Below are 23,593 nucleotides of genomic sequence, written 5' to 3' on the forward strand. Positions count from 1 at the left end.
TCTCTTAAAGGGTATCTCAAGATCGAAATGTTTTCCGACATGTTGTAATTGCAGATAATTTGTAATATTATTTAACGGCATCCGGCATCAATAGATTGATCGCTATTTTGTTTATCTCTATACAAAATTTTCCAAATTATATAGTTAATCTGGATTTACAGCGAAAATCAATGCAAATTTATTTCACGCTCTAATTAATATTGATTGCTGTTTTGTTATAATGATTGCTCTTGTTATTGTTATTGTTTTTGTTTATTGTTGTTTTCATTGTTGTTGTTGTTGTTGTTGTTGTTTTTGCTATTATTATAATCTAACCAACCACTGATCCAACGGCATATTCCATGCAATGTATGAATTTCAATGTTCAGTTTGTGTCTATTAACTGAACCTCTAACCTCAAATTAACCCCTGCGCTGATTATTGCCAATTGCCAATTGCCTAAGCTGCTGCTGCTGCTGCTACTGCTGCTGCTCGTCGCATGGCCAAAAGACAAAAAAAAAAAAAACCGTTCATCATTCACCATTCACCATTCACTCACATCAAATGAATCAAACATTAATGAAATCTGTATTTAACTGTAAATTTATTTTATCAACACCCCCCTCCCCGCCCTCACCGCCCCCCTCCGCCCTCGCCGCTCGCCAACCACAATCGTATCACTAAAGATTGCAACAGCACACCGGACTCGGGGCCCAATTCGCCGCCATCGTCGACAACGTTGTCGGTGGGCGTGGTTGGCAGCAGAGGGTCACCGACCAGCGCACCCATCCAGGAGGAGAACGAGGAGGGTAGCCAATATCAGCCCGGCCAGCGGAGCAACATCAACGATCTGCCCCTGTTCAGTTCACCATCCCTGCCAAATATATCCCTTGGCCGTCCACATTTAAGCAATGCGGCCCAGGCTGGCCAGGCCAATTTTGTTATGTTTGCGGCACTGCGTCAGCATGTGGCGGCGACAGCTGCCGGTGCCGGCGGTCCATCGCCCGTTAACGTTGGTGTTGGCGTCGGCGTTGCCGGGACACCGCCCACCTACTACAATCCGCTCGCGATGCCATTTGGCCGACAGCCAGCGCCATCGCTATCAATGATGCCGGCAACTGGGATTGCGCCACAGCCATCGCCAGTTGTGCGTTCTGCATCGGCCACATCGACGTCCTCGTCGCAGGCATCGCTGGTGGGGGATACGGCGCCGCCGCAGGCACATGCTGCCTCCACAATTCTGCCCTCGTCTTCGTCCTATATGCAGCTAAGTGGTGTCGGTGGTGCCAACGCTGTTAATCTCCATGCGGCCGCTGTGGCTGTTGCCGCCGCTGCCGCTGCAGCTGCCGCTGGCACATTGCCGCCCACCAACAGTCACGCCCATGCCCTGTACGGCCATCAGCAGCAGCATAATGCACATCCGCATCCCCCGCACACGCATCCACACAGCCATGGACATGGCCATGGTCATGGTCACGGTGGTGGTGGTCCTGGTGGTCCTGGTGCTGGTGCTGGTGGTGTTCCTGGTGCTGGCCATGTGCCCATTACGGACGCCCAGGTGGCCCAGGTGCATCTACACAAACAGGGCCATCGACCGCTGGGACGCACCCAGTCGGCACCGTTGCCACTGGGACATCCGATGCTAACCGGCGCCGGCCAGCTGAATGTGGTGCAAACGCACTACGAGAATAGCGAGGTGAGTATCCATGGTATCCATCTGTGTATGTATTTGGTTTGACTCCAATTTGTATTCGCAGGCGGAACGTCAGGCGTACGAGCATCAGGTGCTCACCCAGAAGCTGCGACAGAAGGTGCTGACGCGCAGCGATGCCGCCGCTGCTGTTGTGGCCGCCATACGGGAGCCGCAGCTGCGCGAGGAGGATGATGATGATAATGCTGCTGTCGTGATGGATCTCACCGACAAGAAGAAGCCGCCCAAAACGGTGCTGACCAACACAATTGCGACGAGCACCTCACAGAATCTGCCCGAAGCACTGGCAGCTGCCTCGTATCGAGCGGCAGCTGTTGCTGCTGCCGCCGCCGCCGCTGCTTCAACAGCGTCAGCGGTGGGCAGCAAGTCGAGCAAGCAACGGGATCAGGAGTATCTGCAACAGCAGCGGGAACTGCTCTTTCTGCAGCAGGAGGAGGAGCTGACCAAGGGCCTGATGCGTCCGCTATCGCGCACATTGAGCAGCCCGCTGGTGCCGGGCCATGGCCTCAGCCAGATACCCGATACGGGACAGCATCCGACACCGATTGCCACATCCTCATCGGCCGATCACATACCGCCCGTCAATCTAACTCTGCCCCACAAGCGTCAGTTGCTGGGCAACGCTTATGCCGCCCAATTGCGTCAACAGCAACAACAGCAGCAGCAGCAGCAGCAACAACAACAACAACAGTCTGCGCTGCTGGAGAGTAGCGGTCCAGTGGGAGCGCACAAGAAGATCACAACGGGACTGGCATACGATCCGCTGATGCTGAAGCATGCCTGCATTTGCGGTGACAACGCATCGCATCCGGAGCACAGCGGACGGCTGCAGAGCGTCTGGGCGCGTTTGAATGAAACGGATCTGGTGAAGCGATGCGATCGATTGCGTGCCCGCAAGGCCACACAGGAGGAGCTGCAGACGGTGCATACGGAGGCGCATTCAATGTTATTTGGCTCCAATCAGGGCCAGTTGACGCGACCCAAACTGGAGAGCACACTCTCCGCGAGCTTTGTGCGCTTGGCATGCGGCGGCTTGGGTGTCGATCTGGATACCACATGGAATGAGCATCATACGGCGACCGCTGCCCGTATGGCAGCCGGCTGTGTTATCGATTTGGCCTTTAAAACGGCCAGAGGTGATCTGCGCAACGGTTTCGCCGTCGTCCGTCCGCCCGGCCACCATGCGGAGGCCAATCTGGCCATGGGCTTCTGTTTTTTCAATTCGATCGCCATTGCCGCCAAGCTGTTGCGCCAGCGTGTGCCCGATATGAAGCGCATCCTCATCGTTGATTGGGCAAGTTAAACTCACTCAACTCATTCATAAAACAATCACTCAAATTCTAATCTAATTCCAATTTCAGGATGTGCATCATGGCAATGGCACACAGCAAGCATTCTACCAAAGTCCCGACATTCTATATCTTTCCATACATCGACACGATGATGGCAACTTCTTTCCCGGCACGGGCGGCCCCACCGAGGTACGTCTCTCTCACACACACATTCTCTTTCTTTCTTTCTCTCTCTCTCTCTTTCTCTAATCAATTATTAATCTTTGGTTTTTTGTTTGCAGTGCGGCGCCGGTGCTGGCATCGGCTATAATGTGAATATCTCCTGGTCGGGCGCATTGAATCCACCGCTGGGCGATGCCGAATATATCGCTGCATTCCGTACCGTTGTGATGCCCATTGCCAAGTGCTTTAATCCGGATATTGTGCTTGTCTCGTCGGGCTTTGATGCGGCCACCGGCCATCCAGCGCCACTTGGCGGCTATCATGTATCCCCGGCATGCTTTGGCCTGATGACACGCGAACTCCTCCAGCTGGCCAATGGCAAGGTGGTGCTGGCCCTCGAAGGTGGCTACGATCTGACAGCAATTTGTGATTCGGCGCAAGAGTGTGTGCGCGCCCTGCTCGGTGATCCGGCGGCACCAATTGCCCAAGGCGAATTGGAGCGACCGCCCTGTCAGAATGCCATCAATACGCTGCAGAAGACGATTGCCATACAGGTATGCAGATCAGTTACACATATATATATATATGTATATATCCATATAACTGTTCTCTCTCTCTCTCTCTGTTTCATTAGCAAACGCATTGGCCCTGTGTCCGGCTGCTGGAGCACACCGTCTGCCTGTCTGCACTGGATGCGCTCAAGATTGAGCACGATGAATCTGAAACGGTCAATGCAATGGCTGGCCTCTCAATGCAGACGTTGCACAGGTGAGTCAATAAATATACATATATATATATATATATATATAAACAGTTGAACTAAATCCATCTCTCTCTTTCACTGTGTGTATTTTAGAACACTTTCGCGTGATGATTCCGAGGAGCCCATGGATCAGGATGAAACCAAATAGACGCACGCGTCGTCGTCGTTGCCGCCTGCTCAACGCACTCTAGTTATTGTTGTAGTTACAAATTATTGTTGTTTATTGTTTTTGATGTCCATTTGTTGTCGCTGTCGTTGTTGTCGTTGTTGTTGTTGTCGTCGCCGTCGTCGTTGTTGCTGTTGTTGTAGTTGTCGTTGTCATCATCATCATCATCATCACGGGAAAATTCAAAGTCAGTTCCTCGTCTATCGGTCAACTCCCTCGCACACGCTATCTATCTCTGTCACTCTCTTAACACACGCACACACATACACATTACACACACATACACAGCTGATCATGCTGCCCCGTCCCGCCGCAACAAACACACCAACACACACCAACACGCACAAGAAACACAAGAAAACATAAACAACAAAATGAAGCAGAACCATCGAACGAGGAGGACGAGGTCCGAGGTCAGAGGTCAGATGTCAGAGGTCAGAGGCAAAGCCAGAGTAAGAAGAAAGGCCTAAAGTTCAAAACGTGGCTGTGCCACTAAAAAACAAAAACAAAAATAAAACAAAAGAAAAGAAAATAGTTACGCAAAAGTAAAAAAAAAGAAGCGAACAAGAAGCACGCGGAAAGCAAGAATCAACAGAGTTATAAATATATATATATATATATATATATATATATATATATATATATATGTATATATACATATAACATTACAGTAATAGTAATTAAGTAAATTAGTTTTAGTAGTTTCTATGAATGTATATGATACGCCCAAAAAAAAACCGAGAATTAACGAGAGTTCTATGAAATTATATATGTATGTATGTAAAGCAACAATAATTGTAATACTAAATGTTAATTGGAATTCTATATACAAATGCATATATATATCTATATATATATATATATATATATATATGTACAAATGTACCATACTATATACGATACTAAACTAAATATATACTACTATATAAAGCCTGCATTTGTTAAAACGAATATACCTAAATAGATGCATATACAAATACATTTGTATATATTTATTAATGTTGAACGTGCAAAATGAAAAAAAAAAATATGATTTTTATCTCTGTTGTGAATAGCATTATTAATTTTATTTTAACTATAACTGTAATAGTTTTATAATTTCCCCTTTTGTTTATATATATATATGTATGTAGATTTTTATTGTTTTTCTGTCTTTTTTTTTTGGTTTTTTTTTGTATGAATGTTGCGAGTATGTGTTGAATTATTAGCTCGATTTATGCAGTTATGTTAATGATATGCAAGAGAGAAGTTTAGCTGTAATATGATATGTAATATGATACTATATATATATATATATATATATATATAATAACAAATGTGAAATGATTGTCTAGAATCTTTATTTATTAACTATTACGATTATGATGTTTATTATGATTAATAATTATAATTGACTCTTTATTTTGATCATTTTATCTTCACGGGCATCACTGTACACTCTGTAAATTTGACGCGTAAGTGGCGGGTGACGTATCACGTACATCAATGTTTATATGTATATTTATTTGCTTAGCTCAACTATAGTAATACTTTACTGTAAACTAATTAACCCACAGGCACAATTAACAGTTCGGCTTGCTCTTAACTATAATTCTAGGCTAGAACAGAGTTTGCTAGTGCGCTTTTTGTAAACTTTAGTGTTAAGCATATGCATGCATCCATGTATGTATGTATGATGTATGTATGTATGTATGTATGTATGTATGTGTGTGTATGGGTTAGTGTGAACATGTTGGTGCAAAGTCTGTAGTACAATATGAAACGATGCAATCTATATATGAAATGATGTATGTATGCATGTATGTATGTATGTATGCACAGCAGAGTTGTTGCGATATATATGTATGTACGATGGATAGTAAGCTCTTAACTATAAAACTGAAACAATAATGTTCAAATAACGAAAATCGATAATGAGGATATGTATGTATGATATGTATGTATATACCTTTGTGTATGTACATATATATATATATATATACATATGTATATATTGCAATGTTCTTTGCGAGCGGCAGATAAATTTCAATTTTCATTTAATCGAACTGTTGATAAGCTGGGCAGGCACCTGGCAAGTTGCAGCAGTAGCTGAACAAATTAGCAAGTTGAAGAATAAGAATAACGAACGAATATGTTTCAACAAATAAGCATAACGAAGATCTCGGAAATTATTGTTAATCCCTATACTATTTCTCTCTGTGTGTGTGTGTGTGTATGTGTATGTTTATAATTATATATATATATATGTATATGTATGTGTAATGCAGGCAGTGTGAATGTGTTTGTTTGTATGTCTACATAAAATATAGCAACTGTTTGTTATGTTAATTGAGCACAACGAGATATAAGAGCAGGACAATTATGATATGAAGTAACATTATGTTAACAACTGCTAAAACAATAAAAAATAAAAATATATATATATAAATAAAAATCAAATAAAATACATATTTTTGCTGAATAGCACCGAGAGTTACACTTAAATACATATGTACATATGTTATTCCCAAAACGGTCAACAGAGCTTTCTATATACATATATACATATATGGTCCAAGTAAATCGTTCAAGATTTTCTTCTTTGTTAAGTTTATGCCCAGTTGTTATTGTAATTATAGTACATCTATGTACATTCAGATCACAACTGATCCGACTATTATTGGCTCTGTTTGACTGTTTGGGAGTGGCATAAACAATGAAATCCAATTAATATATATATAGTATAGTACTATACACATATTTATGTTTACATGCGATGTCTGTTTGATATTATGTACTCGTGCCATTGTTTTTTTGTTGTTTTTTTTTTCTAGGCTTTTAAATGGTGTCCAAGCCACAATAACGGTTACCGAAATAGTTAATCCATAGCCCAGTTAAAACAATGAGCTGATTTAAAGTTGCCTGGTTCTAAATCGGGAACAACTCATTAAGTATTCGACGTATTAGTATACACCTACTTATATATAGTTACAAAATAAAAAAAAAAACAATGTCTATGTCGCTTTTTCTATATATACATACGATAATAAATGAAAAAAAAAAAAGAAAATTAAATGCAAAGCTGAACAAAAACTTGTTTATTTGCTTTGCTGAACTTAAATATCATTTGAATACAAGCCTTCCATGCGATTCTCATGACATCAAACGTGCGCAGCAATGGGTTAAAGCGAGATAGCAGTTTAACATTTGCCAATTTGCCCGCCATACATTTGCAGTGTGACCTTGCCCGATGTTGGCTGCAAATCCTAAAAACCAACATCGATTGAGCTTTAGCTATCGAATAAAAGAATTCAGTCGGTTGCGCAAAAAAAAATGTACCTGGCCAGAGTAGGTGAGGGGAACTGTGGGGTGTGATTCCAAAATTGGCTCGGGTACATTTAATGCCCGAAACTAATGTCGCACTTGAATGGATGTTATCACCTTTAAGATGGGGTGCAAAGTTGAGCAATTATCTCATGCATATACAGTGTCTCGCAGTTCAACTGGAACAGCGCCTAGCAAAAAAGTTAATTGCCTGCCATAAACAAATTATTCAATATTTTTCAAAAATTCCAAAGAACTATGGCAGGTACATATATTGACTACCTAAATGACTATATGACCCCCATAAACTGGGGTTTTCCCACCGGCTAGGTCGGGTTATGTAAAAAAGTACCTTAATTTGTGGTCACATATTATGTGGAACAATGGCGTTATGGACACCTGGGTGCCATAAAACCCAGATTTTTTACGTCAGGTTGATTATTTTTGGTATAAATAGACCAATCCTTCGTAGTCAGATTAGTTATATCCTGCATCTCGAGTGCAACCAGCCAACAAGGACTATGTGCAAGCGGACTACCATTGAACAACGGAAACTGATCCTGGAACACTTCAGGATTGGATATTCATATCGCCAAATAGCTAAAATGGTAAATCTGAGTACCACAACTGTATTCAATATCATTCGGCGCTTCGTCGACGAAAATCGGATAGAGGACAAGGGCAGAAAGGCACCACACAAGATTTTCACCGAACAGGAGGAGCGGAGGATCATCAGGAAAATAAGGGAAAATCCCAAGCTATCGGCTCCAAAACTGACTCAACAGGTGCAGGATGAAATGGGGAAAAAGTGCAGTGTGGAAACTGTGCGCCGGGTTCTGCGCAAACATGACTTTAATGCCCGAGTACCACGGAAGAAGCCCTTTATAAGCGCAAAAAATAAAGGGACTAGGATGGCATTCGTCAAAACCCACTTGGACAAGGATTTGGAGTTCTGGAACACATTCATATTTGAAGATGAGCCCAAATTAAACATTTTTGGCTCAGACGGACAAAATTATGTGTGGCGACAGTCCAATACTGAGCTGAGTCCCAAAATCCTAAAGGCAACAGTCAAGCACGACGGAGGAAGTGTCATGGTATGGGCTTCTATCTCGGAAGCCGGCGTCAGAAATTTGGTGTTCTTTGAAACAACAATGGACAAGAGTGTGTATTTCAATATATTAAAGGAAAATTTACTCCAAAGTGCCGAGAAGCTAGGAATCCGGAGTACTTTACAGATCTACCACGACAACGACCAGGACAACAGCCAAGCATAACTCCGGATTAGTACGGTCTTGGCATATCTGGAACTGCCTCCACATGATAATTCCACAGGCCCAGTCTCCAGATTTAAATGTTATTTAAAATTTGTGGGCTCTGCTGGAAAATACCATCCGGAATCACAGATCCGATCTCAAGAATGCTCTGCTGGATGAGTGGAGCAAAATCAGTCCAGAAACGACCCGGAAGCTGGTATCTTCCATGAATAATAGGTTAGGGGACTTTATTAGGGCTAAAGGATATCATACTAAGTATTAACATCCTTATTTAAGTTTTTATACGCCTAATATGTTACTTTTCTAAGACTGTTCCAAAAAAACTTTGACATGTATTTTGGATATGTTTTCAGTTTTTGACGAATTTCAGTTAATTAATTAATATTTTAATAAAAACTGAAGTTTCCTTTTCAAACGTGATATAACATAAAACAAATTGGCATTTAAACATTTTGCGTTAGTTTTTTTGTTTAAACCTTATAGCACTTTAAATTTTTTGCTAGGCGCTGTTCCAGTTGAACTGCGAGACACTGTACATATATTTTTATACATATACAGTATAAATTGATGTGTGCAAACAGCTGATAAGTGCTGGGCCATAAGCACAGCAAACAACTTGTGGGTCTGCAAAAGCCAACAACCAGTTGTAGTCGCAACTTGATTGCATTCCGAAGTGAAAGGGGATCTTGTTGCAAATGGAGAAGTGGAGCGACTGCATTGATCTGAGGCGGGAGCGCGAGGCGGCGACAATAGCCAGCGAAGATTTTGCCGTATGGTGGGCGGGGGGGCGTGCCGAACTGGAGGAGCGGCGTGCGCTGGATCGCTTTTTCTTCGATGATCCCGAATTCGATGATGCAGTGCATCCCAGCTGCATGTCGTACAAGGAGCGCTACGAGCATGCTCTTGCCAAGGGCACCAAATTTCTAGCCAAATTGCGTCAGTGGCAGCGCACACGTCTCAATCAGGAGAAGGAGCATCAGCATCAGGGGCCTGAGGATGAGGAGACTATGGACATAAAAGCACTGCACAATTACCGACAGCTCTTGTCGGGTCCATTGGGCACGGCGCTGTTCCAGCAGAGCTTTCCACTGCGCCTCCACTTCTCGATGTTTCTGAGCACACTGCTGAATCAGGGCAACGAGGAGCAACAGCGTCTTTGGCTGGGACGCGCCTGGCGCCTGGACGGTATCATTGGTACCTATGCCCAAACGGAACTCGGCCATGGCAGCTATGTACGCGGCCTGGAGACGCGTGCCGACTACGATGTGGAACGGGAGGAGTTTGTCCTCAATACACCCACGCTGACTGGCTACAAGTGGTGGCCGGGTGGATTGGGGCACACGGCCAATGTGGTTGTGGTGCTGGCACAGCTGTACATACGCGGACAGCATCATGGACTGCAGCAGTTTCTGGTGCGGATTAGGGATGAGCAGACGCACCAGCCGATGCCGGGCATCGATGTGGGTGACATTGGGCCCAAGCTGGGCGCCAACGGTGTCAACAATGGTTTCTTGGCTTTTCGCAATGTGCGCATACCACGCAACCAGATGCTAATGCAGCATGCCCAAGTGCTCGCCGATGGACGATTCGTGAAGGCATCGCAGCCTCTTCTCGTCTACGGCACCATGGTCTTTGTGCGCGTCATGATTGTGCGCGACGTGATGTTTGGGCTGCTCCAAGCGGCAACCATAGCCACTCGGTAAGTGCTCCAACAAATCTATCAATATATATACGATTTCCCCTTTCAATCCATCTTACCCATCCGCTTCCGCTTCCAGCTATGCCGCCGTGCGTCGCCAGAGTCCCATTGAGCCGAATGCACCGGAGCCGCAAATCTTGAATCATTTGACGCAGCAGGCGAAGATTCTGCCGGAAATTGCGCGCGGCGTTTGCTATCGGCTCGCTGCGAATGATTTGTGGTCGTTCTATCAGCGCACCATGCAACAGATAACGGAAAAGGGGAAGGGAACACCTGGAGGGGGAGAGGGTCAGCTGGCTGAGCTGCATGCGCTCAGCTGCTGTTTAAAGTCCGTGTGCACCCAGGACGCCGTCGATGGTATCGATGTGCTGCGCAAATCGTGCGGCGGCCATGGGTATATGGCCTCGGCCAACTTTGACAGCATCCATGGCTTGGCCTGCGCAGCCTTCACCTACGAGGGTGAGCACACTGTGCTCCTGCTGCAGACAGCTCGCTTTCTGATGCGCCAGTATGCCAATGCCAATGCAAAGAAGGAGCTGCCCGCCAGCATCTGCTATTTGCGCAATGCAGCGCAGTTGAGCTGGGGCAGCGATCTGCTGGAGAATGTGGCGCGTGCGCTGGAGATTAGCGCCACGGAACAGGTGCGTGAGGCATGGCAGTGGCAGCTGGAGCAGCGCACGCGTGGTGGCCACACCGAAGAGCAGGCCACAAATTTGGCCGGAAGACGATTGATAGCGGCGGCAACGCTGCACGGACACGTCCAACTGGTGCGCAACTCCATGCGCCAAATGTTGGAGCTGAAACGTTGCGTCAATCCGCAGCTGGGCGAGGTGTTGCAGCAGCTGGTGGAGCTGTTTGTGCTAGACACGTGCCTGCGCCAATTGGGCGCCGTGCTCAAGTGGAACAGCATTGGGGCTGAGCAGCTGCAGCAACTGGAGCAGCGCTACGAACAACTGCTGGCTGCACTGCGTTCCAATGCGGTTGCCATTGTCGATGGCTTTGATTTCGATGATCGCGTGCTCGGCTCCACACTAGGCTGTCACGATGGTCGTGTCTATGAGCGCTTAATGGAAGAGGCGCGTCGCAATCCACTCAACCAGGAACCCGTCAATGCCACCTATCAAACACATCTAAAGCCACTGCTTAAGGGCAAACTGTGAGCCGCATTTGGTGAATACGATGAGAGATGTAAATTTGGTCACATCTCACTCAATCTTCCACTGGGAACAGAACAGAGTATGGCAGAGTTGGTGTTTCTAGAAGTGCAATATGTTTACTCTTTTTTTTTTGGAATTACACAGAAATCATAGAATTAAGCTACTAAATTAAATAATATATATTATTATAAATATATATATGTATTTGTATAAGTTTATGTATTTATGTATGTAACGCAATTGTTTAGAACATCTTCTTCTTGACCGCCGTGTAGCGCTCCATGTAGACATCGTAGCCGTCGAGATCGGTGAACTGCTTGGAGTTAAACAGATTGCCATCGACCGCCAGATTGCATATCTTGGAGTCCTTGAGTATGCGTGGCGTTAGAGCATTCGCCTGCAAGCAGTTCTCCTCGAGCCGCAGCGTTTTTAGCTTGGGACAATCGGCAATCTCTTCGGCTACCGATGATATTTGGTTCTGATTGAGGTTCAGCTCGGTCACATACAGATTCGCCACCTCGGCGGGCACTTCGGTTATTTGATTACGCGACAAATCCAACACATCCAGCTGCCTCAGACCGCAGAGCATTGATGGGAAGTGCTTCAACTGATTGTTGCTCAGATTGACCGTTTTCAGATGCGTGCAATTGCTCAGCGCCTTGGGTAGCTTTGTTAATAGGTTGTCCATTAGAAGTAGTACCTCCAGTTTGATCAGTTCGCCAACCACCTCATTGAGATCGGTCAGGCGATTGCCACTCAGATTTAGATGCTTCAACAGAGTGAGACGGCCCAGCTCGTCGGGTATGTGCTCGAATCGATTCTGCGATAAATCCAGCGTCTTCAGCACATTGGGATAGGTCTTCAGCTGCGGTGGGAACTCCTGCAGTCGTTGTAATGAGATTTTCAGCACTCCCGTCTTCTGTGCTGTCTCCAGATGTTGTTTTATTTGTTTATTACCCATGTCCGTACTCTTGCTATATGCTGAGCTACTTACACTGGGAATCGATCTCATATCGATATATCGATAGTGCGCCATTCGATAGTAAATTACAGCGAATTTTTGCGAATATTGGTCGTGACATATACAAGTAATATTATATATCAAATAGAGATATGTTTACTTTTGGAAAATAAGGGCCGAAAATCTGACAAAGTTCTTGATGATATAAAAGTATAATTCAATTCGTTGTTTCCCGCTGCAATAAATCAAAAAGAAGATATATCGTCAATTTTTACTCTTATTGTATCGTCAGCAGCACTGTTTTGATCAGTTCGCGTTTTACAATACTGTAAATTTCACCACAGCCAGAGTCATAAAATATAAGCGTGGACAAGCCGACTGCCGCATTAAAAGCATTCAAGAGTTTTTTTTGGTAAGTAATGGGCGAAAAGCGTATTCCAAATACAGCATAAACAGACACACACGCATTGTACAACGCTGCATTGTATACATTCGTTTATTTGAATAGTGCACGCTGTCAGACGAGCAATTACTCGCCTTTCGATCCAACGCAAGTGGCAGAACGTGAAGCACGCGCTACTCTTGCAATATAAGCGACAAAACGACCGGTGATTTTGTGATTTGGTTACGGTTGAAAGTTAATTGGTTGCTTGGTTAGTGTGTGCAGTGAGCGATAACAATGACTAAGGATACGATTAGCAAGGTGCAGGAGTACAAGGACTCTCTTATCACGAAGGCGGAGATCCTAATTACAAAAGGTTTCCCCGAGAAAATCGTGGAACTGAATGAACTTCTCGCTACGCCCATGTTCAATGAACGCAACTTTAGCGAGGTTCATCAGGATCTGAACATTCCGGTAATGACACCCATATTGGTCAACAATCACGATAGCGGCGGCGCCGGCGATACCGTCAACGATTCCCCAGTGCCCAAGCGTGCCCGCAAAGATGACAACATTTCCGGCACAGCGGTATTGGGTATACCCAGTGGCACGGTGCCGTGCAATAAGCCGCTCTGTGAAATGATCAAGGTGGTGAAGCCCATCATACGAAAGCTCGTCGAGGACTGTAAGTAATCAACGATATTGATCCATCCATCACATAATGATAACTAACGTCCATTTCTCAGCGAACTTGCTTAAAATGTGGATTTCATTTATGATACCCAAAATCGAGGATGGCAACAATTTCGGTGTCTCAATTCAGGAGGATACGCTGGCCGAGATCCAGACTGTTGAGTCAGAGGCCGCCGCCTTTTTCGATCAGATATCGAGATACTTTCTCACCCGTGCCAAGGTTGTCTCGAAGGTGGCCAAGTATCCGCACATCGATGACTACAGGCGCGCCGTTGTCGAGCTGGACGAGAAGGAGTATCTCAGCCTGTGGCTGGTCGTTTGCGAGGTGCGCAATCGCTATTCCTCACTACACGACATTGTTATTAAGAATCTGGAAAAGCTGAAGAAGCCGCGCTCATCGAACACTGATAATCTTTATTAGAAGAGACGACGCCCATTTACAAAACATCTAAGAGCCAAAACAAAAAAATAAATAAAACAAACAAAAAAAACAAACAAACAAAAACAATAAAAGCTGTAAGAAGGTTAGCATACATAGCCACATCCACATACATTAGAGAAGTGCTCGAGTAAAGTAAAGCGGATTTCTGAGAGACATCAACAATATGATCAATATCAGGTAGACACGGTGTGTAAATGGCGGACAGTTCTTAAGAACAGTTTTATAAATTAACGCATATTGGCTATCTAGATTATAATATAAATTAATGTAATACACAAAAACGAGAGACGAGAGTTCCAAGAAATAGCTTTAGCTATATACACATACACATACACTTATAAAAAAAAAAAGAAGCGCAGTCGCTCTTAAAACACACGACAAAAAGAAAAACAAAACGAAATTACAAATTACCCACTTTTTAAAAATGGTTAAATGAGGGTCAAATGTATATTTTTGTTGTGAATAAAACAAAATTAAAATCAAGTGAGAAGGGTGCAATTGACTTCTTTGCAGAGCTGATGGTAGGCGGGGGGTTAGGGGTGTTGAAGGTAGGCGTCTTTTTTTTTAATTTGTGAACTCGCCTCTAAAATTGTAGGTGATTTTTTGGGACGGCAATGGACGTGAACAAGAAAATTGGTTATTTCGATGCTTATCAAGAGTCTATGCGATGCCGCAGATATTTCCTTCAATGTGATGCAAGCTTCACGACATAATATTTGTGGATTATAAAGGCTTTTCCGATTTTTGGGCATGACATGGTGGCTGAAAGGGTGGAGTGTCTGGCCAAAATATATTTATATATGTATATGCCGATCATTATCCGAGTATTAAAATATGTTAATGATGGCTGTTAAAATAATTTAAGTCATGCTGAAACGCAGCGGTATTTGAAACGTTAACATAGCTGTAAGCGAACAACAGAACATGTTGTGCGCACTGCTTTCTGATATTTATATTACTAATATCGCGTCAGTATTTTAGTATTTTAGTGTTGCTCAGCTCAAGCCCAAACAGTTAGTGTTTTGGTCGTTGGTCGTCTCCGGTCACATTGAGAGGAGTGTTACGCGAAACACAAAAGTGGAAGTGAGCTCGTTGTTAAATTAATAAATATAAATTGAAAAACATGAGTTGTTGAAAGATAGGGGACAAATGCATTGTTTAAGCGCGTAACCAGCCCACATGTAGCTTAATTAAAATTTCAAATTTTTTCGCAAATTGGCATTAGGGCAGTGTTTTTTTTTAGCAGTGTCTTATCGATTAATTTTTATTTGTACAGAGAGAGATAGTTGATGCGACTATTGCTGGCGCGCAAACACTCACACTCACAACGACAACAACAACAACAGCGGAACAATAGTTGATACATTTAGTGGCGTTGCAATCTGAAAAGCTTGCAAAACAAAAGCAAACGCGGAAGCAGAAAGTGCTTGATCCGACACGAGAATGTCTTGCAAAGCGGAGAACACCAGCAGTAGCAGCAGCAACAACGTGAAACTTATTAGCGATAACAGCGTCGACAACGGTAAGTCACCTTAACCCCTTCTTCCTCCCCCGTTGTTAATCGCGACCTCTCACTCTCGCTCATCAGAGATTGCTGATAAGATGCTAAACCTGCGCGCGAGGAACACTCAAAATGGCACGTATAAACCACCGAAACAACAACAACAGCAAACTCAACAGCCGCAACAACAACAACAGGCGCAGCAACAACAGGAACAACAGCCAGCAGCAACAACGCCACAGAAAGAGGCAATGTCTGCGGACGAGCGAAAAGCAACCAAGAAATCTCTAGTCATTGTTGTTGCAATATTCGCTGCCAGTCTGCTAGCCATGTTCTATGTCTATGCAATATTTCCCGAATTGAATGCGTGAGTATCGAGTTGATCACACACACACACACACACACATATACACACTTGATTTATATTATTGAAAATGTTACCAGCTGTGCTTGTGGTGCGCTTTGAGCTTGTTTGTGTGCTTGACTCAAGTCACGCCACTTTGCATTCACACACACACACACAACACAGTCAGATCAACTCTCGTGCATGTATTACAAATGTATTTAATGTATCTAATTGTGTATGTGTGTGTGTGTGGTTGTTACTTTTTACTTTTTACAGCACTGAGAAGCAACATTTGAAAATACCACGTGATATACAAGATGCTAAGATGCTAGCGAAAGTCCTGGATCGCTATAAGGACATGTATTACTTTGAAGTGATGTTCGGCGTTGTTGTCGCCTACGTATTGTATCCTTTTCATATGCAAACAACAAAACAATTGACGCATGCATGTAAATTAGTTGCAGACTACATAAATTGTGTGTGATTCACCGCAGTCGCTTTTGGTTTTTTCTCTTTAGTTCGCTCATTCGTTCGCTCTCTTGTTCAATTGAGTCGCAGTTGTAAACTAATTTAGCTAAACGAAAGAACTAGATTAATGATAATCTGCGACTCAGTTAAGTGTCAGTTGAGTTGCTAAATCGTATTTAATACGATTCAAATGTATTGTTATTGTTATTGTTGTACTTATGCACACACAGGCAAACACCCGCCTGATTAGATAACAGCGCCTGCGCATCACGCTTGACGCTTCGTGTGTTCAACACGTACTTCCAACCTTGACCTGTTTTTAAATAACTCTCCAAATGGATAGTTTAGACCAAAAACGAGTGCCGCGCGCGTGTGTGTGTGTGTGTATGCCATAGTCACATTCACGGTCAACGACGGCCACTATGAGACAGACAAACACTAACACACATGTCAATTTCTATAATATTATGCACGGCCACGCATATTAACATTGGGCATCGACGTCGCCGTTTCGGCTGCAAATCGGAAGCAAAATAACATAAAGAACGGCGACAACAACAGCAACAAAGCGAGAGAGTGTGTGTTGAGAATGAGAAATATGCACGAGAAGATCAGCTGATGAACGGGACAAGTGCACTTTGCATTCTTCATTGGTCACCAATTGTGGTGGTGGTGGTGTGTGTATGTGTGTGTGTGTGGGTCTCTCCTGCTGTTGCTTTTGCCAAAGCCAAAGAGAGCCGAATGCTGACGCATACATAAATCTTTTGCTCTTGTGGAATTGCCTTCTCGGCCATTCAACGCACGTTTATAAACAAGAAAGCCCCGACACACACACATACACATGCATACAAAAGTGTGACGTGTTCTGTTCGCGCGTGTGTGTGTGTGAACCTGTGTGTCTAATCTCAAAAACAGCTGAGAGCAGTTTGCTTTTTTTTTTTTTGTGTTTTTCTTTTGCGTCCCTCTTATTCATTTCAATGAAAGCACAAAAATGTGCATGTATTTGTATATGTAAATACACTTGTAAAAGTGTTTATTGCTTTGCAATTAGTCAAAGCAGCTGGCTTTGCAATTTCAATTTCACCAACCACTTTTTGTTGAGTTTTTGCTGAATTTGTAAAGCACTTGCCACATGTTACTTGCTTAATTATTACGTATCGTACGTCTTTGCAATATTCTGTTTGTGTAGTGCATATTTGTTTGTTATTTGCAAATGTAAAAAAATATATATATCCATGTATATACATACATACATATGTATATATATATATATTTATTCTTCAACGATATTTCGTGTTGGGTTTCGAATATAAAACTCGACTAGCCGTTAAATTTGTTATTGTATGTGTTTTGACACGAGGCCCCAAAAATGTTGAGCTAGAAAGCAGACGCTAAATGTAATACAGTGAACGCTAATTAATTTGAACGCTTCTCTTTTACAGTTGACCAATTAGCTAATAATTAACATTTCTAAAAAAAATTACTATTAAACAAGTTCTCAATTTCTGATAGTAAAATGATGAACAATTTTTCAATGTTCACGAAAATAAACATTATTGGAATTATTTGGCAAATTGGATTTGTCGAGCGAAGACTGTAGCAGCACGTTGTTGAATATACGTACGAAAAAACAGACAAAAAATATGTTTATATATATATATATATTGTATCTAGAGAAAACGTTATAATTGCCATTTTCTGTTATCGTTCGTTTGCTTGCTGGCACGTCGTAGGCTCTTGGGATATACGCGGGCGGTGAGGTGTGTGGGAACGAAGATGATAATGTCATTGTCAACGTGTGTTACTTAACTATAAATAGTCTATGGTTTTAGCCCAGCCAATTGTCATTTTATCAGGTGATCTGTGTTTAGGCCCCCTGGCAATAAGTATTTATGCATGCGTTGTTTACTATTTGTTTTATTGACATTGACGATTTGGTTAACTTTAATTGAATACGTTTCAAATAGCCTACAAACATTCGCCATTCCTGGCTCGTTATTCCTGTCAATCTTACTTGGATTCCTCTACAAGTTTCCCATCGCACTGTTCCTGATTTGCTTCTGCTCGGCGCTGGGCGCCACGCTCTGCTACACGCTGTCCAATCTGGTCGGAAGGCGTCTCATCCGACACTTCTGGCCAAAGAAGACAAGCGAATGGTCCCGCCACGTCGAGGAGTATCGCGACAGTCTGTTCAACTATATGCTATTTTTGCGCATGACCCCGATACTACCCAACTGGTTCATCAATCTCGCCTCACCAGTCATCGGCGTGCCTCTGCATATCTTCGCGCTAGGCACCTTCTGCGGCGTCGCGCCACCGTCTGTGATTGCCATCCAGGCGGGCAAGACGCTACAGAAGATGAGCAGTTCGAGTGAGGCATTCTCCTGGACATCCATGGGCATCTTATCGCTTTGTGCGTGCGCCTCATTGCTGCCCGGCCTTCTTAAGAATAAGTTTAAGAAGAAGAAGGCGGCGTAAATGGCATGTTGTCTGCCATCATAAGTCGTATAACCAGCATAGATAAACTGTACCAAAAAACAGAATGAAAATAGAAAATGCAAACCCCTGATTTGGGTTGTTTTACATACAATACATACATCTAAAAGTACATACTATATATACCATATACCATATACTTAATAATTAATTGTTTAGGTTTGCCTTTAGTTCTTTAGTGATGAATATATGTATTGAATATTGAACTGCTATTTCCAAAAACACAAATCATGTAACAACAATTCAAGACACGTAATAATAATTGCGCATCTTGTTATTAAAAATGGAACAACAAGAAAAAACGTTAAAACTCCGAGTATCAAACTAGGCTTAAGTATTATGACTAATTTCGCTATCTCTGTTTCTTTATATATTTTTTTAAAATTTGAAATACGAAACTTTTGCATGATATATTTCCACAACTTGTTTTTAAGTTTAGTGAACATGTTTTGTTTAGTGCTATTGCAGTATTCACTAGAAACATTATCGATAAGTAAACCAATTAGCAAAATACCAATTAATTCTATGTGTGTGTGCAAATACATATTAAACAATGAGCGAAAACAAAACAAATAACTTAATGATCTTACATTCTCGTGTCCAACTTGTTCTATGGGAAATATGTGTGTTTTCAAAAAATGTTTTCTAGCAAATATATGAACTTGAAAATTTCAAATTTGTATATAATTTACTGTTTGCTAATAAATGTCATTAAAAAAAAAAGAAAAAAATATTTAAAAAAACTGGGTTTTCCAAATAAACTTTAATTATATGTACTGTATTGCTGGACTGAATCCTATTAGCCGATCAGTGATTCATAATGGCAGAGGGGCCCCGCTCACTTCGGCACCGACCCTGCCAGATGAGTACCCCTCGCTAAGCTCTCGATAAATGTGCGAAAACGAACTCTGCTTGCCCAGTTCGATAACAGTAATGCTTTGTTATCGAGATTGCGCGCGCTGCATGAAATGTAACTGTAAACTTTTGGGCTGTATGCGAAACGATATAGAAAAAGATACGAATTTTGTGCCATGAATCTGGGTGATGCCAATCTGTTGACCGTACGGGTGCTGGGCGAGGGCTCCTTTGGGCGCGTCTTCCTTTGCCTGCAACGCGAGGGTCAAAAACAGCGCAAAGTGTGCGTCAAGCGCATCATTGTGCGAAATCCGAAGAGTGAGCTAGCTCTAATTAAGGAGGAGGTACACCATAAGAGATCACTTACTTACTTATCAGAGACAGACAGCTAACTAATTGCGTCGAATTGTCAGATCTATATCATTTCACAGCTGCGACATCCGCATATTGTGCAATTCATACGCTCCTTCATGCACCTGGGCACTGTCAATATTGTGATGGAGTATGCACCCAACGGCACCATTCGCGACCTTATCCAACGGGCTGGATCAAAGTCAGCTGGCGGTGATGGTGGTGCGCTGGATCAGTCGAGGATATTGCGTTACTTTAGCGATATGATCATGGGCCTGGAGTATCTGCACATCCGTCACGTAATCCATCGCGACATCAAGCCGGAGAACATGCTGCTGGACGCGAATGATCGCGTCAAGTTCGCCGACTTTGGCATATCGAATGTGCATACGCCCGCCAAGCAGCAGCCGTGGCAGGTGCTCGGCACACCGCTCTATATGGCGCCAGAGATAATGTGTGGGGCCAAATGTGATTTCAAATCGGACATCTGGTCGCTGGGCCTGGTGCTCTACGAGCTGTGCATTGGTCGCAATCCCTTTCTGGCATTGCTCAAGCCAAACGATCCGTTCGAGCACGTTCGCAGCGTTGTCAAGTCGATGACACGGCCCAAGCTCAACTGTCAGCTAATACGGCAACGTTACGATCCCATTTGGGCGCGCCTCTGCGAACTGATGGTCGTTTACGAGTCGGAGCAACGCATCTGTCTGCCCGATCTGATATGTCTGGATCCGCACATCACACTCACCATTTACGGCCAGTACTTTAATTATAATTATTAATTTGTAATATCATTCCATAATTGTCATCATCGCCATTCCCCCTCCTCCCATCATATTCTGTGTCTTGGTTAAGGTTGGGATATATAAGTACTATGTAAACATTGTTAGCTTTATTACTAGATAGATCTACATATTTTAAATATTATAAGCACATATTAATTACACCTTGCGCTGTTGAATCTTCAACTTCAGACTCTTTACCAGCGCGCTCTGCTCTAGCTTCTGCTTGGACCGTTTCTGTGCCGGCTCCAGTTCGACGTTATTCGCGCGCTGCTCGGGATGTGACTGTTGCTGGTGGCGACGCTTTAGTTTCTCGCCAATTATCTGCTGCATTCCCTTGGTGGCCTTGTAATTGGAGTTGGTGGGATCAATGTTGTACTCGTGGGACTTGTAAACGGCATTGAAGCGCTCATCATTGAGATCCACCTTGAAATCATCGTCCTGCGCTGGCTTGCCATCGCCACTCTTTGATTTCTTGAGCTGCTTGCGTCGCTTGCGTTTGCTGCTGCTCGTCTGCTCCTCCTTTAGGATTTTGGTCAGACTGAAGTGTTGCTTGGGCTGCCCATCATCGTCATTATCATCCAGCAGCAGCGCCAGTTGCGCCTCCGCTTCCTCATCCTTCGGCGTCGATTTGTTGGGCTTTTGCTTCAGCGACTTGGACTTCTTAGTGTTTTTGGGCTGCTCGTAATCGCCATTGGCGAACTCATCGGCAAAGTAGGAATCGTTCATATCAATGCCATCGGGTATGAAATCCTCATCGCTAGAGGGTGCTGCCTCATCGGGATCAATGCCAATCCGTTCCAATTTCATGCGACGACGCTGCTCCTTGAGCAGCCTATTCTTCTCGCTGCGCTTCTGCAGCACCTGCTCAAAGGGTGTCAGATGAGCTTTGCTGCCGCTGCCACTGCCGCCCATAGGTTCTTTGACCTCATTCGGTTTGGCGGCTTCAGCAACATTCCAGGACATTTCCATTTCGTAATCTTTCTCCTTCGATTGTTTTTCCTGGGCATTGATTTCGGCTAGCAGATTTTTATACTTTTCAATGCGCTCCTTTTGCTTGAGATGCTTCGAAGCTGCCGCCGGCAGCTTATTCAGCTTCGGTTCCACATCCTGCTCCTTCTCCCTGTCCACTTCCGCTTCAACTTCATCTTCGTCTTCGTCCTCCTCACTGCTGTAAGCAACAATCTGACGGAGCTCCTTATCATTTAACTGTTCTACCTTGCCGCTGGACAGCTTGTCTCCAAGTTCACGTCTGTCCAGCGCCGTCTCGTCCCAGGTTAAATCCACTTTCGCCTGCTGCAGCGCCGTCGTTGTGAACTGTCGCGGCTTATAGTTGCTCGCATCGGGCAGCTCATAACTCTCATCGGTGGGCATGTCCTCCTCGAAGCTCGTGTCGTCCGGTATGAAGCGGAGATCCACACGTGTCGCAGAGCTCTCGTATTCGATGCCATCGCACTCGCGATACACCTTCTCCGCTGTGCCGACGCTGTCGCACTCCACGACGGCGTAGTAATATCGCAAGCGATTTAGCTGATATTGGCGCAGTTTTTCCATGTGATAGTCGTCACCCTCCTCGGCATCGCTGTCCTGTTCGCGCACCAGCTCCTCATCCGAATCATCCAGATCACTCTCGGCTTTGGCGTTCACCAGCTCCGTGGGACCGTGCACATCCTCCTCGGCCATGCGCGCCTTGCCATATTCGGAGGGATAGATCTTAACACTTAGAACACTGCCGCCTGGCGGCAGAAATGAACTGAGCAGCACCATCAAGTCCTCGGCACGTATGCGATCCCAGTCCATGTTGCACACGGCCAAACGACGTGTGGACTCCTCTGTACATTCTGCATCGATATCCAGCTCGCCCCAGACATGATCGATCTGCAGCTCAGGTCCTGCTTCGCCATCCTCATCGCTACTCTCGTCATCCGAGGAGTCGGTCATCAGACGACCCTCGCCACGGGCATAATCAATATTTGGGTTCGTCAGACGCTCGCGCAAATTCTTGGGCAGCTCGGCGTCATTATCATCGCTGTCTGACTGTGGTGCAGTGTTGGACAGCTCGTCGCGTGCGATTGCCAGCTCTTCGGCGCGACGCTCCTCATCCTCACTGGATGCTTTCGCCTTGTTCTCCGCCTGCTCATTCACATCCTCGTCGGAGCTCTCGTTGTCGTCAAGCTCGTAGAATTTTCGCAAATCTTCGGCGTTTGTTTTGTTCACTGGCCTGCCGTACTTGTCCACGGTGTACTTGACCTTAAACTTTTCATCATCGAACATACCCTGAAATCGTTTGTCGATCTTAACTTTGCGCTGCACCTTGGGAACGCCGCGAAAGCGCGGATCGGCCAGCAGATGCTGAAAACGGGCATCTTTCCAAATGCCGGTCGCTTCAGAGTCTGCATTTGATGTTTTGGTTGAAATTGTTGGGTGCTCCTGCTTTTTGGGCTTAGCTTTCGGCTTAACCGATTTCTCCGGTTTTTTGCCCATGTTGTCGAAGCTTAAATAAACCAACAAAATATTAGCACGTGCAACAGAATCTCCATGCACCCAGATATTTGACTGATGATGATATCGATGTTTGGATGTAAATACATCGATAACATGAATTTTGAAGCTAATGCATCGAAAAATCGTAGCATCGATGCTTATGTCCATACATCGAGTGAGTTTACATACATTTATAAAGGTAATCGATATCTTGTTCATTATCGAAGGTTGATATTAATTTCGAACAGTAAATCAGTTAAATAATGATAAAACAAAAATAACTAAATGATATGAATTATTAACTAACCTCTTTTCTATGCATGCTT

General features: G+C 44.1%; 7 protein-coding genes across 13 annotated transcripts in view; 5 read left to right on the forward strand and 2 right to left on the reverse strand.

Moving 5' to 3' along the window:
• LOC6564607 (histone deacetylase 5) overlaps nt 1-4,585 on the forward strand; it is a 22,606-nt gene extending 18,021 nt beyond the window's left edge. For 5 of the 6 annotated variants that reach the window (XM_043215974.1, XM_043215976.1, XM_043215975.1 and 2 more), the window contains 6 exons: nt 666-1,675; nt 1,737-2,984; nt 3,052-3,171; nt 3,264-3,698; nt 3,779-3,912; nt 4,001-4,585. In XM_043215974.1, coding sequence (XP_043071909.1) covers nt 666-1,675; nt 1,737-2,984; nt 3,052-3,171; nt 3,264-3,698; nt 3,779-3,912; nt 4,001-4,055 — 3,002 coding nt within the window. In that variant the 3' untranslated portion in view covers nt 4,056-4,585. The remainder of the gene's footprint in view (nt 1-665; nt 1,676-1,736; nt 2,985-3,051; nt 3,172-3,263; nt 3,699-3,778; nt 3,913-4,000) is intronic. The other variant, XM_043215978.1, reaches the window with a different exon arrangement.
• A 4,651-nt stretch (nt 4,586-9,236) lies between these two features.
• On the forward strand, nt 9,237-11,705 carry LOC6564606 (probable peroxisomal acyl-coenzyme A oxidase 1). The gene is made up of 2 exons (XM_001991710.3): nt 9,237-10,352; nt 10,432-11,705. Exons 1-2 carry the CDS (start codon nt 9,349-9,351, stop codon nt 11,510-11,512), a joined length of 2,085 nt encoding a protein of 694 aa, XP_001991746.1. The 5' UTR covers nt 9,237-9,348; the 3' UTR covers nt 11,513-11,705.
• Nucleotides 11,676-12,503, reverse strand: LOC6564605 (leucine-rich repeat-containing protein 57). The gene has a single exon (XM_001991709.3). The coding sequence runs from the start codon at nt 12,468-12,470 to the stop codon at nt 11,754-11,756; it is 717 nt and encodes a 238-aa protein (XP_001991745.1). The 5' UTR covers nt 12,471-12,503; the 3' UTR covers nt 11,676-11,753.
• A 280-nt stretch (nt 12,504-12,783) lies between these two features.
• On the forward strand, nt 12,784-14,470 carry LOC6564604 (proteasome activator complex subunit 3). Its single transcript, XM_001991708.2, has 3 exons — nt 12,784-12,882; nt 12,979-13,537; nt 13,599-14,470. Exons 2-3 carry the CDS (start codon nt 13,150-13,152, stop codon nt 13,964-13,966), a joined length of 756 nt encoding a protein of 251 aa, XP_001991744.1. The 5' UTR covers nt 12,784-12,882; nt 12,979-13,149; the 3' UTR covers nt 13,967-14,470.
• A 550-nt stretch (nt 14,471-15,020) lies between these two features.
• On the forward strand, nt 15,021-19,211 carry LOC6565161 (transmembrane protein 41 homolog). Of its 2 annotated transcripts, XM_032738162.1 has the most exons (5): nt 15,023-15,070; nt 15,264-15,509; nt 15,576-15,855; nt 16,111-16,239; nt 18,270-19,211. In XM_032738162.1, exons 2-5 carry the CDS (start codon nt 15,431-15,433, stop codon nt 18,778-18,780), a joined length of 999 nt encoding a protein of 332 aa, XP_032594053.1. In that variant the 5' UTR covers nt 15,023-15,070; nt 15,264-15,430; the 3' UTR covers nt 18,781-19,211. The 2 variants fall into 2 exon arrangements, with proteins under 2 accessions (XP_001991743.1, XP_032594053.1); XM_001991707.2 differs by having other exon boundaries at nt 15,021-15,509.
• A 463-nt stretch (nt 19,212-19,674) lies between these two features.
• On the forward strand, nt 19,675-20,940 carry LOC6565160 (serine/threonine-protein kinase Nek8). Its single transcript, XM_032738202.2, has 2 exons — nt 19,675-19,997; nt 20,067-20,940. The coding sequence occupies exons 1-2, from the start codon at nt 19,830-19,832 to the stop codon at nt 20,781-20,783; spliced, it is 885 nt and encodes a 294-aa protein (XP_032594093.1). The 5' UTR covers nt 19,675-19,829; the 3' UTR covers nt 20,784-20,940.
• LOC6565159 (ESF1 homolog) lies at nt 20,852-23,342 on the reverse strand. Its single transcript, XM_001991705.3, has one exon. It carries the CDS (start codon nt 23,265-23,267, stop codon nt 20,943-20,945), a length of 2,325 nt encoding a protein of 774 aa, XP_001991741.1. The 5' UTR covers nt 23,268-23,342; the 3' UTR covers nt 20,852-20,942.
• Nucleotides 23,343-23,593: the final 251 nt, after the last annotated feature.

The sequence above is a fragment of the Drosophila grimshawi genome, unplaced genomic scaffold, assembly GCF_018153295.1.
Source record: "Drosophila grimshawi isolate 15287-2541.00 unplaced genomic scaffold, ASM1815329v1 contig_848, whole genome shotgun sequence".
Classification (NCBI taxonomy): domain Eukaryota; kingdom Metazoa; phylum Arthropoda; class Insecta; order Diptera; family Drosophilidae; genus Drosophila; species Drosophila grimshawi.